The 13,692-nt window shown below is 46.3% G+C and overlaps 2 protein-coding genes across 3 annotated transcripts; both read left to right on the top strand.

Moving 5' to 3' along the window:
- Positions 1 to 1,607: 1,607 nt before the first annotated feature.
- Positions 1,608 to 7,571, top strand: LOC133163555 (lymphocyte antigen 75-like). The gene is made up of 21 exons (XM_061293587.1): positions 1,608 to 1,815; positions 1,926 to 2,038; positions 2,276 to 2,397; positions 2,463 to 2,525; positions 2,654 to 2,809; positions 2,890 to 2,975; positions 3,390 to 3,504; positions 3,584 to 3,634; positions 3,706 to 3,873; positions 4,149 to 4,259; positions 4,328 to 4,438; positions 4,568 to 4,776; positions 4,849 to 4,961; positions 5,136 to 5,257; positions 5,330 to 5,392; positions 5,472 to 5,627; positions 5,739 to 5,827; positions 6,743 to 6,863; positions 6,949 to 6,984; positions 7,063 to 7,231; positions 7,452 to 7,571. Exons 3-20 carry the CDS (start codon positions 2,376 to 2,378, stop codon positions 7,212 to 7,214), a joined length of 1,944 nt encoding a protein of 647 aa, XP_061149571.1. The 5' UTR covers positions 1,608 to 1,815; positions 1,926 to 2,038; positions 2,276 to 2,375; the 3' UTR covers positions 7,215 to 7,231; positions 7,452 to 7,571.
- LOC133163556 (uncharacterized) lies at positions 7,339 to 10,772 on the top strand. 2 transcript variants are annotated; one of them, XM_061293589.1, is made up of 15 exons: positions 7,339 to 7,571; positions 7,649 to 7,759; positions 7,829 to 7,861; positions 7,928 to 8,080; positions 8,375 to 8,518; positions 8,664 to 8,798; positions 8,865 to 9,025; positions 9,107 to 9,230; positions 9,314 to 9,368; positions 9,445 to 9,511; positions 9,576 to 9,709; positions 9,780 to 9,823; positions 9,901 to 10,074; positions 10,180 to 10,334; positions 10,403 to 10,772. In XM_061293589.1, the coding sequence occupies exons 1-15, from the start codon at positions 7,562 to 7,564 to the stop codon at positions 10,484 to 10,486; spliced, it is 1,584 nt and encodes a 527-aa protein (XP_061149573.1). In that variant the 5' UTR covers positions 7,339 to 7,561; the 3' UTR covers positions 10,487 to 10,772. The 2 variants fall into 2 exon arrangements, with proteins under 2 accessions (XP_061149573.1, XP_061149572.1); XM_061293588.1 differs by having other exon boundaries at positions 8,664 to 9,025.
- Positions 10,773 to 13,692: the final 2,920 nt, after the last annotated feature.

Genomic DNA, 13,692 nt, shown 5'->3' with positions numbered 1-13,692 from the left:
GGAAGCGCTCTTCCTCAGGCGCGTGAGTCACGTGGGTGGGGGCCGAGCAGCAGGAGCAGCAGCAGCACCGGAGCAAGCGCCCGTTCGGCGGCCGTCACCTGTTTTGAGCGGAGCTAGTGTGTGCACCACATCGTGATTTCTGCGTTCAATAGCCTCTCTGGTGGCCTTCCGTCCCCATGATTGCCCCGCTGGCCGCGCGCCTGGCGTTGGTCCACTTGTCTTGCATCGTATGGATGTACAGCTGCGCAGCCGGTGAGTATACATAAAAGAAAATGTCCAACTTTGCGATCGTTGTACTCTTATTATAACTTTGGAAGGAGGCATTTGGTTCGGATTGCAGTGCGGATCCGCTGCTGGGTTTAAAATTGGACCGACTCAGGAAGCTGGGTGAATTTACTATGGGATGTTTGGGCATTTTTGGAGTTTTGTATAAAAATGGATTGTTCTGCGCCAAACAGTTCGGTCTGATTTGCAACCCAAATATGGTCCAATTTTTGACCCAAATGGAGTTGTTTTAAGATTGGATGTTCTTGACGTCCCATAAATGTTCTTGTGCACGTAAACCTTGTGGGTCAACGTTTTTCCTTGAGTCATGTGAGTGCAAACTGTCTTTTTATGTTATACAAGCTAACATTGATTGCGAGACAAATTGGGACATTGTATCCAGTGTATACAGAGTATCACTTTTCTTGAAAGGCAGACGCCCTATTTTTTCCTCACATGCACTGTCGTGAAAATAAGCAAATAGTAAATTTTGTACTTAATAGTAATGAAGATGTCCGTTCTACATTAAAGTCGTACATTATTGTGAGGATAAGTATAAGTGATCAAATCTCTCTTTACCACCAAACAATGTTTTATATCTAATAGGACGTGCAATATTGATCCAACTGAAACACTTACAGAAAAGAATATCATATGATCCACTTTGATTTTAACCTCGCACTTTTTTTGTCCATCCCTCCAAACAAAATCCACAAAAACATCATCTCGGATGCAGAGTTTTTTTTTTTTTTTTTTGCGTATACGCACACGTATAGCGATGTGCACATGCACACGCGTCACATAGCGAGACCACTATTGGCTTTAATATTCGCAACCGCACATTGAGTTTGTCTCATTCCAATAAAAAAAAAAGGGAAAATACTTTGAAACGTGTGTCAAGGGGGTGAAGAGCAGAAGATAGTCACGGACATTGTTCTGTACCTATGTTAGAACAAGAGGCGTGACTTGTCAACACGTCTTCCTTATTGCAAATGTATCTTTTGGCAATGGATGAAAGGAAAAGAAAAAGTTGGATGTGGAATTTATTGACCTGTAGCGCCATCGTGTGGACAGAACTTGAGTAAACTAAAAACTTTGAAATTATTCAGCATATTAACTGGTTATCCTCTGAAAAAATGTGCCTTGTTGATTTTTTTGTGACTATTATTTCAGGCTAATAGCCCTCAATTCCCAAGTCCTTTGTAAGTCTTGTCAATTGTCAGATCTGCAGGTGACACAGTTAGGTGGCGTGCATTCTTGCTTGTTTGCTGAATTTCTGGTTTTCACCAAGAGTTGAAAAATGACCATGGCAACTTTGATGTTTCATCAGCTTTAACCCATCATGAGCCAACATGTGACACAGTCAACGGATGGAGTCCTCACGGCTCAAACTGTTACAAGAAGATGGAGACCCCCAACGGTTGGCTGGGGGCTCGTCACGACTGCCTCTGGGAGGGCGGGGACCTTGTCTCCATCACCTCTGAAGACGAGGAAATGTTTGTGATGGAGCAAATGGGCAACAAATCGTTCTGGATAGGACTCTCCAATCTGGTAAGTGGAGGCTGCTGTTGGCTCGCTACTGGTCGGTGAGATGGAACCGCAAGCAAGTGGCTGTTGGCTCACTATTGGTACGCCGTCGACAATGAGTTTGGACTCTGCAGAACTGCAACGAGACCTGGTGTCAGTTTTTTAAAGCGGGCGAAAAGAGTGTGACTTGGTCCTACACCAGTATGACGCCGACCTACGCCAACTGGGACCCGCGTCAAGACCAGAGGTAAGAAGATCACCTCTTTGCATCCTGTGTCAGATGGTTGATATTTTCGAATTGCTTTCCAAAATATGTGCACGTGACGAGGTTAAAAAAATATATATATTTGTACATATATATATATATATATATATATATATATATATACATAAAAGGGTTTTGGTGAGTTTTCATCAGAAAAAAAAGGGCAAAACCTCCAAATTGGCACCTTTGACGGATGTTTTTTCTGACTTTTGCCAACAGCTTCAACGATGAATCCTGCGCATAAGTCAACCAAGGTGTGCACGGAGACAGTCGGCCTAGGAAGTGGAGACGTGGCTCGTGCAGATCCTCATTGGTGTACATGTGCGAGCGGTCGCCCGACGGTAAGTCTGCACGTTTGACATGATGTTTGAAAGGAGAAAAGTGCAACCATGTCATCTTTCTGCAGACTGCCCAGATGGATGGCCGTGTTCCTATAAAGACTTAGGTTACAGTTACAGTCGAGTGGAGAGTGAGTGGCAGCGACGCTTCTTCTGACACCCGCAGCCTCTCGTTGTCGTTTTCTAATTAGTTTCTTTTTTCGTTTTACACCTACTCCGCCTCGTTGTGGTTTTCTAATGAGTTTATTTTGGGTTTCAGCTTCCTACTGTGACTCTGACGAGTTCCTGTACAAGGACTCTTGTTATCACTTTGAGGGGACGCCTAAAACTTGGCAAGCGGCTGAAGATTTCTGCAAGGAAAAGAGAGGTCTCTTGGCCAGCGTCCACTCACCGGTTGACAGACAATTTTTGGCTGGTGAGCGTCAAGACAAACTGACCAATTGTCCCGCCATGTTTCACAACATCGTCACAAGTGCTTGTTCTGCTTTCCTAAAGCTCACGTGCAAGAAGGAGCTCAACCTTGGCTGGGACTCAAGAAAAGCACAGCACACAAATTTGAGTGGCTTGACGGATCATCTACAGTAAATGACACGTTTGCAACGTCATTTTAGTAGACCACAGTTGATTCAAAAGAGAGGAGGAATCTAACAAGAATGGTCTTCCTGTCAATTGGTTTGAATTTGTTACAAGAGGTGAAAAATGTCCTTTAGTTTGATGATGGCTTAGAATAGAGTTATATAAGAGGAAAAAAACAATAAGAGTTCACCATTCATTTTACAGGGAAACATTTTTCAGAATATAAATAAACAGTTTAGGATTTGGAAAGCTTCAATCTGAAACTCAGATTGGAATATCGCAACAATTTTTATTGGTTCCGGAAATGATGAGAATGGTGAGAAGAAAAACAGATTTGAATCAGTGAGGTGACTTTGAAGGAAATTTCGCAAGAAGCCATCAGAGCAATTACAACACCAAACACGCTGTATCCTCTGCAGGGCATCGTCACAAAGAACCCTACTCAAAATTCAGATGACTGCGCAAAGTTGATTGAGACTGGAGAAATTCAGCTTGAGGGTTGTACTGCCCTTCGTCCATCCATCTGTCAAAAAGGTCAGAAAGTTACGACCTCTCCTTTGCCATTTGTCTTCTCGTCGCTCTCTCATATTTGATCCCTCTCGCATGCTTGCAGGCAAGGCCAGAGCTTCTCTTCCGCTACTTCCGGCGTCGGCATCAGCGTCAGGTGGGCGTCCCAGCCTGCAGCCCACATGCAGAATCTTGTTTGCCCTCAAGTGACTCGAGTCTCGCTTGCAGGCAAGAGTGCAAAGTGCGGCTGGTGGCGGGAGAACCCCGCCAACGACTTCTGCTACCTGATCAACGCCATGCCCACCAAGACCTGGAAGGAGGCGCGAGACGAGTGCGCCCGCCTCAGAGGCAACCTGCTCGCCATCACCGACTCGAACGAACACACCTTCATACGAGGTAGGCCGTCCACAGTCTGCTGCGCTTTTTGGTGCATCTGAAGTGCTTGATGAAATAATCCTTGCGGAAGAAAGTTAAATCGAGAGACCACCGACTCGCGTCAACATTTTGCCGAGTTTCTGTCATTCCAAAGAAAAGACTAAAAATAAGCTTGTGACCCCCATGAACAAGGACCCAATCCAGACGTCACTCGCACTTTGTTTCAGTTCAGCGTTTTGCACTCGCATCTGAAAGATGCTTCAACCTTCTGTTCTGTATTTACCTTTGACTCAAAGGGCTTCTGCCAAGCGGTTCCTCTTTTTGGTTGGACGCCAGCGACACCATTGTTGAAGTCGGCAGCAAGCAGTCTGACGAATCCTCACCGAGTTCCGTCCTTTTGGCCGCAAGTGGGTCTAAAACCTGGCCGATGTATGGAGGAAGGAAGGAGCGCTGAGCATCTGTGGTCTCTTTCAAGGTAACCCTGGTGACCCCCCCGGCCGACGCTGCAACTCCTTACTCAGTGGCAAGGGCGGCGTGGAAGTTGTCGATTGCGAGAAGAAGCGCGGCTACGTCTGCAAGAGAAGAGGTAAGACGAGATGCTCGGCCGATTCTCCCCAATGTGTGTCGACAGACACATTTTGTGTCTTATGCGAGTGTTGATGCAGATGACGCATTTGACTGAAACTGAGTGCGTAATCCCCAAATGTGTCCTCAGTCGTTCAGACATGTGAAAGGACCAAAGGGTGGCTCAGCTTTGGCTCCAACTGCTACAAGAAGATGGAGACCACCAACGGTTGGCTTGGGGCTCGTTGCGACTGCGTCTGGGAGGGTGGCGACCTGGTCTCCATCACCTCAGAGGACGAGCAAAGCTTCGTGAAGGAGCAAATGGGCGACAAGCCATTCTGGATCGGACGTTCCAATCTGGTGAGACGAAAGCGGTAGAATACGTTGACTCTCCGCTGGTACTTAACTGTCACCTGCAATTGCTTTCGGCAGAACTGCGACGTGGCCTGGTGTCAGTTTTTTGAAGCAGGAGAAAAAAGACTGTCTTTGTCCGACACCGGTGTGACGCCGACCTACGCCAACTGGGACTCGCGTCAAGATAGAAGGTAAGAAGGTCACCTCTTTGCGTCCTTTTGTTGTCAGGCGGAACACACAGTGAGATTATGGATCCCATCGGCGAATTTTGAGAGAGCACACGTATTGATGAGAAAGGAGGAAAAGCCTCCAAATTGGCACGTTTGTCGGATGTGTGTCTCCTTTTTCCCGACTTTTCTCAACAGCTCCGACCATGAATCCTGCGCGTACGTCAACCAAGGTGTGCACGTAGACAGTCACCCTGGAAAGTGGAGACATGGCTCGTGCGGATCCTCATTGGCGTACATGTGCGAGCGGCCGCTCGACGGTAAATCCGCACGTCCGTTGCGATGTTGATGCTCAAAGGAGAAGAAAATGCAATCATGTTGTCCTCCTGCAGCCTGCCCAGACGGACGACTGTGTTCCTACAAAGACTATGGAATCGGCTACAATCGAGTGGAGAGTGAGTGGCAGCGATGCTTTTTTTCACACCTGCACTGTCTTGTTGTGGATTTGTAATCCATGTGTCTTGGTGGTTTCAGCTTCCTACTGCGACACTGGCGACTTCCTGTATAGGGACTCTTGCTATCACTTTGAGGGGATGAAGCGAACTTGGGAGGCAGCCGAGAGTTTCTGCGAAGAATGGAACGGTCACCTGGCCAGCGTCCTCTCATGGGATGAGGGCAAATTCTTGGCTGGTGAGCGTCAAGTCAAACTGCCGATGCCAGCTATCGTCCCCGAGCGCCTCACAATGTCTGACACGATGCTCTTCTTGTACTAAATTTCCTTGCTTCTTTGATATCCCCAAGCTCACGCACCATATGCAGGAGGAGTGCAATCTTGGGTGGGACTCAAGAAGAACAAGGACAACTTTGAGTGGAGCGACGCAACACCTACGGTAAGTGAAACGTTTAGAGCAGTCTACAAAATTTGTCATTTGCTCAGAATGAAGGTGTCGTATCGAATGGCAAAAGTTCCAAGTGAGGACAAATGTTCCGAGAAGAGATAAACATTGAATGTGTAAATCATCTGGACCATTACCAAGGACAAAGTTGTGGAACTATGTGTGTGTTTACAAGTGTAATGCAGATGGGGTGAATCAATGACCCGAGATGAAATAAGTGTACAAAATGTATTAAGTAACCAACAAAGAATAACAGAACAAACAAAAAAGGACAGCAAGCAGCGGTATATGTGAACAACTGTAAAAAGTGTGTCACTAAACAATTAAAACTATGTTCTAATCCAACTCCTAAATTCCACATACCCGACAGGTTGTACACCCACACCCAGTCACTCACACACCACGCCTCGACCACCAATCGACCCTGTCAAATGAAAACACATTTACCACAAATAATCATACCACAATACTGAAACACTAAAACTATAATTACCAGATTACCAGACACCGTACTGCGTGGGCCCAGCGATCTCACTCGCCATCCACACAAAACTGGCACCTCGCCCCAACATGGGACTTTCTATTAATACCCTGTCCCAGAGTGCCCCCGCTGTGGTTCCACTTGACACACAAAAAAAACAAATAAAATGAAAAAAATAATCAAAGTGCAGAATCTCCCGGGTCAAAGTTAGATATTTCTGAGAGTAAAATGAGTCTGAAACGCAAGTTGCGATTTAACTGGAAGACAGTTGTAAATTGATGTAAAAGTTGTTCAAAACTGGATGAATGGATATAATGTGAGAAAAGGATCGAGAAAATATTGATTAGTGGGAGGAAAAAAGGACCCAAATGTAGCGGGAAGCAAGAGCAAACGCGCCAAAGTCATGTTTGGCGTGTCGTCGTCCGCAGGGCAACATTGCATGGGTGCTAAACCGGCCAACAGGACGTGGAGATTGCTGTGCGCTATCACCAACTGGACAAGTTGAGGACTGGCCCTGCACCAATATTCGGTCATTCATCTGTAAAAAAGGTCCGAAAATGAAGACCACTCACTTTGCATTTACATGTGCTTCCTCTATCTAAGAGTGCTAATGAGTCCTCTCTTTTCCTTGCAGCCAAGGTCCAAGAGTTGGTTCTTCCTCCGCCGGCAGGTTGGCGTCCCACTCGGCAGTCGACACGTGGTCTCTTGTCACCGGTTTGCCCTCAAGTGACTCGAGTCTCGCTTGCAGGCTGGAATGCAAAGTGCGGCTGGTGGCCGGACCGATCCTCTTCCGACTTCTGCTATTTGATTCAACGCGAGGCCCACCAAGACCTGGAAGGAGGCGCGAGACGACTGCCTCCGCCACGGAGGCGATCTGCTCAGCATCACCAACTCACATGAACAGGCCTTCATACAAAGTAGGCTGTCCGTCTGTCAGGTTACCGTCAGGGCTGTTGAATTCCCCCAACATGGGTGGAGCTCCAGACGGCACCTGCATTTGTTTCCTCGGACAACCTTTAACAATTAGTCATTCAAATCACGTGCATGTTCATTGATACTACCGATGAGCAGTTGGTGTGTAGCACCAACAGGAATGTTTCAAACGCTTGTTGCACATTTTACCACTTAACTCCAAAGGTCTGTACACTTTTCTGCCGAGCTCTCCCTCTCTGTGGTTGGGCGTCAACAACAACATCACGAAAGACGGCAGCGAGTGGACTGACGGATCCCCGTTCGCTTACGTGCTCATGGACGGCGGTATGTCAAAAACCCAACAGATGTTTGTCTCGGATGTTGCGGAGGAACGGAGCCGAGCATCTGTCGTCTCCTTCCAGATGACCCCGGTGACCTCTCTGGTGCACCCTGTCTTTCCTTACTCACAAGCAACGGTCGCTGGAAGTTTGACAATTGCCGGAAGAAGACAGGCTACATCTGCAAGAAAAGAGGTAAGACGTGACGACGTTCGAACGATTCTCACAATGTGCTGATTCACATCTTTGGCTGTTTTCTTGCAGGAAACACGCCAAAACCTCCGCAGCCTCATGACGGTAAGTCGTCTTAAACAGTGGCTTCAAACAATCCTAGGCAAAAATGACCTGACAATGCTTTTTCAGGCTTTAAGGAGATCCTTGTCTGCGACAACCATTCTGCTGACCTCGTATGTGAGAGTGAGGGTCAGAAGCAAGGCCGCATCAGCATCCAGTCCGCCTTTTACGGTCGGCGGAGTGACGACGTTTGCTTGGTGGACAGCGACTCATACGACGACGGTAAGACCTGAGAAGCCACCATTTTGATGCCGCCAATTAAGGCATTTATCCACCTACCTCTGAAGGCTCAGTCAGTAGTGTTTTGCTTGGTCTCCTCCCGGAAGTCTCCAAAGAACTTTGGCATGCGACAAAACGTAACGAAAATGAACCAATGCTTAAAAATCGTTCAGATGCCAGAATGAGTCTGTATGCAGAAACGTGCTCGTTTTGTTCGACTTTGTCTTGGTGAACTCATTCAGATGCATCAATGCTCATCAGGCCTACTCAGACTCACTGGTGTGTTGTAACTTGCAGAGTACTGCGGAGTGGAAGGCATCCTCCCTTACTACAAGAAAATGTGCAACAGCCACCAAAAATGCCACGTTGAGCTTTTGGAGAACGATTCCTGCCCTGCCCCCTCCAAATATCTGGAAATGGTCTATAGCTGTGAACACAAAGGTGGGCTTTACGTCTCGTGATCTTCTGCTCTGCAATCCCAAGAAACAATGCAAGGAGTCCCACGCTGGGACAGTTGGGCAGATTTGTATTTTATTTGGCCTTTAAGCATCCGTTCCAAATGAAAATGACTTTTGGCTGTCCTCAGTATGTCTTGACAGTCTGGGCATCGCGGACGGGAGCCTCGCAGACTCTTTCTTCAAAGCCTCCTCCTCGATGGAAGACGCCACCGCAGAAAAAGCCCGCCTCAACGGGGAGTCCTGCTGGAAGCCGTCAAAAGCTCGTACGCAGATAATTGACAGCTTGGCACTGTGGTCTCCTGAGCGTTCCAATGTCTTGTCCCCTCCAGCCGTCGGCAGCTGGATCCAGGTGAACCTCGGTTACACAAGAAAAGTGACGGGGATCGTGACCCAGGGGTGTGATAGCGCTAATATTGGCTCCTGGAACATTAAACTTGAGATGCAGCTGAGCTTTAATCGGAGGAAGTGGACAAAACACCCAGACGGGAAGGTGAGTGCAGGCACAATCGAGTTGACCTCAACCTCATCCTCCAAAATTGTCACAACAAACAAGCAAACATCCTATTTCTAGTTCATCGGTGGTGGGACTCATCTGCTTGAGACCCCGGCATTTGCTAAGTACGTCCGCATTCTGCCGCTGGAGAGTCACCCAGAATTTGGCCTCCGCTTTGACATCTTGGGATGCGCACATGATGGTGAGCAACACAATCTACTGCTTTGCTTGCCGAAAACAACAAGCCCAAAACAATGAAAAATGATCCCGCCTTATGTCCGACAGATGCGATGACCTGTGCCAGACAGTTCAACAGCCTCCACTTGACCGATTCGATGACGTGAGTCACACTTGACACAATGTTTTATGACGATGACCGCCTGTCATCAATTTCACAACATACGTGTCTTCTGCAGGTTCTACTGTCCACCTGGGTGTGCCAAAGACAAACACGTTGTCTTTGGAACGTTGGTCTACTCAGAGGTACGTGATTACCTCACCCACCAGTTGAGTTCTTGTCTGTGACTGCAACTTTGTGTAAACGCAGGACTCGCACATCTGCGCGGCCGCTATTCACGCTGGCGTCATTGAGAACGACATCGGAGGAGATTGTATTGTGATGCGAGCTCCCAAACAGCCAGTCTACACGGGCTCCACTGGGAACGGGATCATCTCCAGACAGTGAGTGACCAACTTTCAGGGAAAAGTCCCATGAAGAGCCACCAGCTAATTATCGCTTTACTATTTGCAGTTCGGACGACCCCCTGGGGGATTCTTATACGTTTGCAGATGGAGGTGAGTTCAACAAATATTTCTTTATGTCACGTCAACTGTTGATGACAAGTAAAACTCACACGATGTCTCGCCTGCAGAGCGCAGATGCTCGGCACCTGACTGGGAGGAGTTTGCGGGTTTCTGCTACAAATTCTTTGAAGACGTAAAGAACTGGGATGATGCTCAACGGGTCTGCCGTGGTTTTGGTGCCGAACTGATGTCCATTCGCTCCAAAGTGGAGCAGGCGTGGGTTAAAAGTGCCTCTGAGTTTGGTACGTATCCCAACAATTGATTAATTAACAGTCTCTGTAGAGCGACCGGATGGATGGAATATCTGAGAACCAGATGAGAGCTTTGTTCTCATCCGTCCTCCGCAGAAACCAGCGATATGTGGACCGGACTGAATGACCTGGTGCTTCCCGGCATGTTTGTGTGGTCGGACCGCCACAAGGTGACCTTCACCCACTGGGCCGCAGGAGAACCCTACCAGCGTGTCGGCCTCGGCAAGCACTGCGTGGCTCAGTTATGGCAGGTGGGTGCTCAATTGAGCATTTGGAAGAATACCTTTGCGTTCCACTGAAATTCATTGTTTTCTTTCAGACTGGAAGATGGAAGCTAATGTCTTGCGCCCAAGTCAACAGCTTCATGTGCAAGATGCCCACAGTGCGCTTTCCAATTACCTAATTGAAGCCACAGGTGGCGCAGTAGAGTCCACCTTGGTGACAGCCCAATGGCCCAAGACCGATCGATGCCCATGGAGAAATTTGACAATGGCGCCCCCCAAGCAAGTCATTGAAGAAGAAGATTTAATGCCCTCCCTACTCTGCTCAATAATTATAAATACCGTTTTTTTCCGTGTATAGTGCGCAAAATTTAAGTAATTTATTGTCCTAAAATCTGGGGTGCGCATTATACATGGGTACAAAAACTTTTTTTTAATTTTTTTTTTAATTTTTTTTTTTTTTTTCTTTTTTCAAGTCCCAATGATCGTCACACACGCAGGGAGGCAATGGGTCCCATTTTTATAGTCTTTGGTATGGTCTTAACTAGGCTGGATGTATTTTTTTTTGTTGGCGTTGATTTCTCCGACTGCCCGTAAACGCACCACTGCGCACGGGAAAGAGGCGGCTCTGTATGGGAGAGACGTTGAAGAGGAATAAAAACACCCTTGGAAACCAAAACTTGCCCCTCGTCGTGACTCGGAGCCGCAACAAATGTTTCGGATTTGTGTAGGGTACATTGTGAGACAGCAAACGAGCAGGTGATCGAGCAAGCCTTGTCTGATACGAGAGCATTGCGGTCGCATGGAGCGTGTTTGAAGTGAACAGCAGAGAAGAAAGGAACAAGGCAAAGTGTTGTGAAATAAAATATTACCTGTAATACGGATTTAGGTAGAGAACTGAACTCTCGCTCTTTATATAGCTGACGTGTCTTGCGCATCCGTCTGCGCATCTGTCATGGCGGCCTCCGTATGATATCCGGTTTGCGTGTGTGCGAGAGTGAGAGAGAGCGAGAGAGAGCGAGAGAGAGAGAGCGCGAGAGCGCGAGAGAGAACGCTCAACCGTAGCGCGCCGCCGACCGAGCCGTCAGACAGAGCCGTCGCTGAAATTTAGAAGATATTTTTAAAGTCCTGATGTACTTTCTAAAATTTAAGTGGACCTCAGTGCGCATTGCGCAGGGAGCTTAATTTGGTGCGGTCGCGCAACCGCAGCGCGCCGGGCGCTCACTGTCGCATTGCTTAAAGAGCGCCTTTGTGTTTTAGGATGAACAGCAGAGACCAAAGGAACAAGGCAAAGTGTTGTGAAATAAAATATTACCTGTAATACGCATTTTGTTATTTGCTGATTGAAACTGCTAATTAAACTGTGAATTGAAACTAATAGGAAGAAAACAACTCTCGCTCTTTATATAGCTGACGTGTCTTGCGCATCCGTTCTGTGCATTTTATTTCACAACACTTTGCCTTTCTTCTCTGCTGTTCACTTCAAACACGCTCCATGCGACCGCAATGCTCTCGTATCAGACAAGGCTTGCTCGATCACCTGCTCGTTTGCTGTCTCACAATGTACCCTACACAAATCCGAAACATTTGTTGCGGCTCCGAGTCACGACGAGGGGCAAGTTTTGGTTTCCAAGGGTGTTTTTATTCCTCTTCAACGTCTCTCCCATACAGAGCCGCCTCTTTCCCGTGCGCGGTGGTGCGTTTACGGGCAGTCGGAGAAATCAACGCCAACAAAAAAAAATACATCCAGCCTAGTTAAGACCATACCAAAGACTATAAAAATGGGACCCATTGCCTCCCTGCGTGTGTGACGATCATTGGGACTTTAAAAAAAAAAAAAAAAAAAGAAAAATTTTTTTTTAAAAAAATTCATAAAAATTGGGTGCGTATTATACATGGGTACAAGCTTTTTTCCAGCATCAGCATGCCATTTTTAGGGGTGCGTACTATACATGGGGGCGCACTATACACGGAAAAAAACGGTAGTATCAAAATTGTAATAACAACACCTCTGCACAAGTGTATAGGATTTAGCTTAGGCGTTATTAGCCAACCAGATGTGTCCAGATGAAATGTGAACAAGCATTCTATGTTCACTAATACTCGACTCTATTTGGGGCCCGTTTGTCCTTCTATTCTTTTTTGCGCGCTTGACAACTTTGACTGCCTTTTCGTAACCAAGGTCACTCCCTCAAAGAGCAAAACACATTGATTCCAGTGGTTTCAAAGAGCGCAATCGTAAGAATGCGAGAGACAAGAATAGTTTTGAAGCTTGAATGAAAGTCCAAAGTCAGTATTGTTCTTTGTTTTGTTTTTTAATCATGTCGTGTTGTCTAGTCCTTATAACCCTTTAAAATGGAAGCCCAGACTCGACAGCTTTTTGTTTTATTCCGGTCAAAAAAAGCTTCTATAGATTGTATGATTACAAATAATGAATCTAAAAAGAGCTTTGTTACTGCCAATGCTGTCTCCAATTAAACACTGTTTAAAGAGTTTTTACCTGGAAGGATAATCCCGTATTTTCCATAATCCATCATTTTCTACGGTATGTTACTGTAGCTACAATTCACTGTATATCATGTAAATGTACATCCAGTTATTGCATTTTTGATTACTGATTGCGGTATATTACTTGATCACTGCTGTCAGAAAAATGTCAGTTTTCACTGTTGTTGTTTCTTTGTTATGTTACTGCATCTACAGTTCACTGTATATCATGAAAATTTATATCCAGTTATTGCATTCTTGATTACTGATTGCAGTATATTACTGCTCCCCTCTCCCCCAGGGGATGGATCAAAATCACATGGGGATGGGTTAAATGCAGAGGACAAATTTCACCACACCCAGATGTGTGTGTGACGATCATTGGGACTTTAACTTTAACTCATGACGATGACGATGGAGAGGCAGTTCTTTTCAACTAAAGTTTTTGGGGCAGAAACTGAGAAAGTGCAGTCCCTTCTGAGTTTTCTCTTGGTGATGGGGAGTTAGCAAACACTGACCTGTTAACCTCAGGCATTCTGAAAGAGCTGTCATCAGGCATGCATTGTTTGGCTGACTCCAACAAAAATTGCAATACAGTAGCCTAAAATATTTTTGACAAAACCATAAATTGTGCTGTTTGGAGAGGAATGTTTTGCGTTTATGTGTGTGTGTGTGTGTGTGTGCGTTTGTGGCCTGGTAAACCTTCAACTTTTGAAAACTGTGTGGAAGATTGGACCCAATTCAGATCTGAGCAATCCGGGCAACTAGTTTCTAAACTTAGACAAGAAACTCAATTTATATTTTATTCCATGCGACTTTCTGTTTAACGCAGACCATGGACCCCAATTTTATTGTCATAAATACATTTTCAAGTAGTATTTTAAATGGATGATATAATGAC

The sequence above is a fragment of the Syngnathus typhle genome, linkage group LG12 (assembly GCF_033458585.1).
Source record: "Syngnathus typhle isolate RoL2023-S1 ecotype Sweden linkage group LG12, RoL_Styp_1.0, whole genome shotgun sequence".
NCBI lineage: Eukaryota > Metazoa > Chordata > Actinopteri > Syngnathiformes > Syngnathidae > Syngnathus > Syngnathus typhle.
The sequence above is the reverse complement of the archived record's forward strand: the minus strand, read 5'-3'. Positions and strand labels throughout refer to the sequence as shown.

Coding starts and splice junctions, on each gene's coding strand:
- LOC133163555 (XM_061293587.1), top strand. CDS start 2,376: ATGTGCGAGCGGTCGCCCGACG. Junction 2,526..2,653: donor CAGTTACAGTCGAGTGGAGA/GTGAGTGGCAGC, acceptor TTTGGGTTTCAG/CTTCCTACTGTGACTCTGAC. Junction 4,439..4,567: donor CTACGTCTGCAAGAGAAGAG/GTAAGACGAGAT, acceptor ATGTGTCCTCAG/TCGTTCAGACATGTGAAAGG.
- LOC133163556 (XM_061293588.1), top strand. Junction 8,519..8,663: donor CTATAGCTGTGAACACAAAG/GTGGGCTTTACG, acceptor GGCTGTCCTCAG/TATGTCTTGACAGTCTGGGC. Junction 9,026..9,106: donor CAAAACACCCAGACGGGAAG/GTGAGTGCAGGC, acceptor TCCTATTTCTAG/TTCATCGGTGGTGGGACTCA.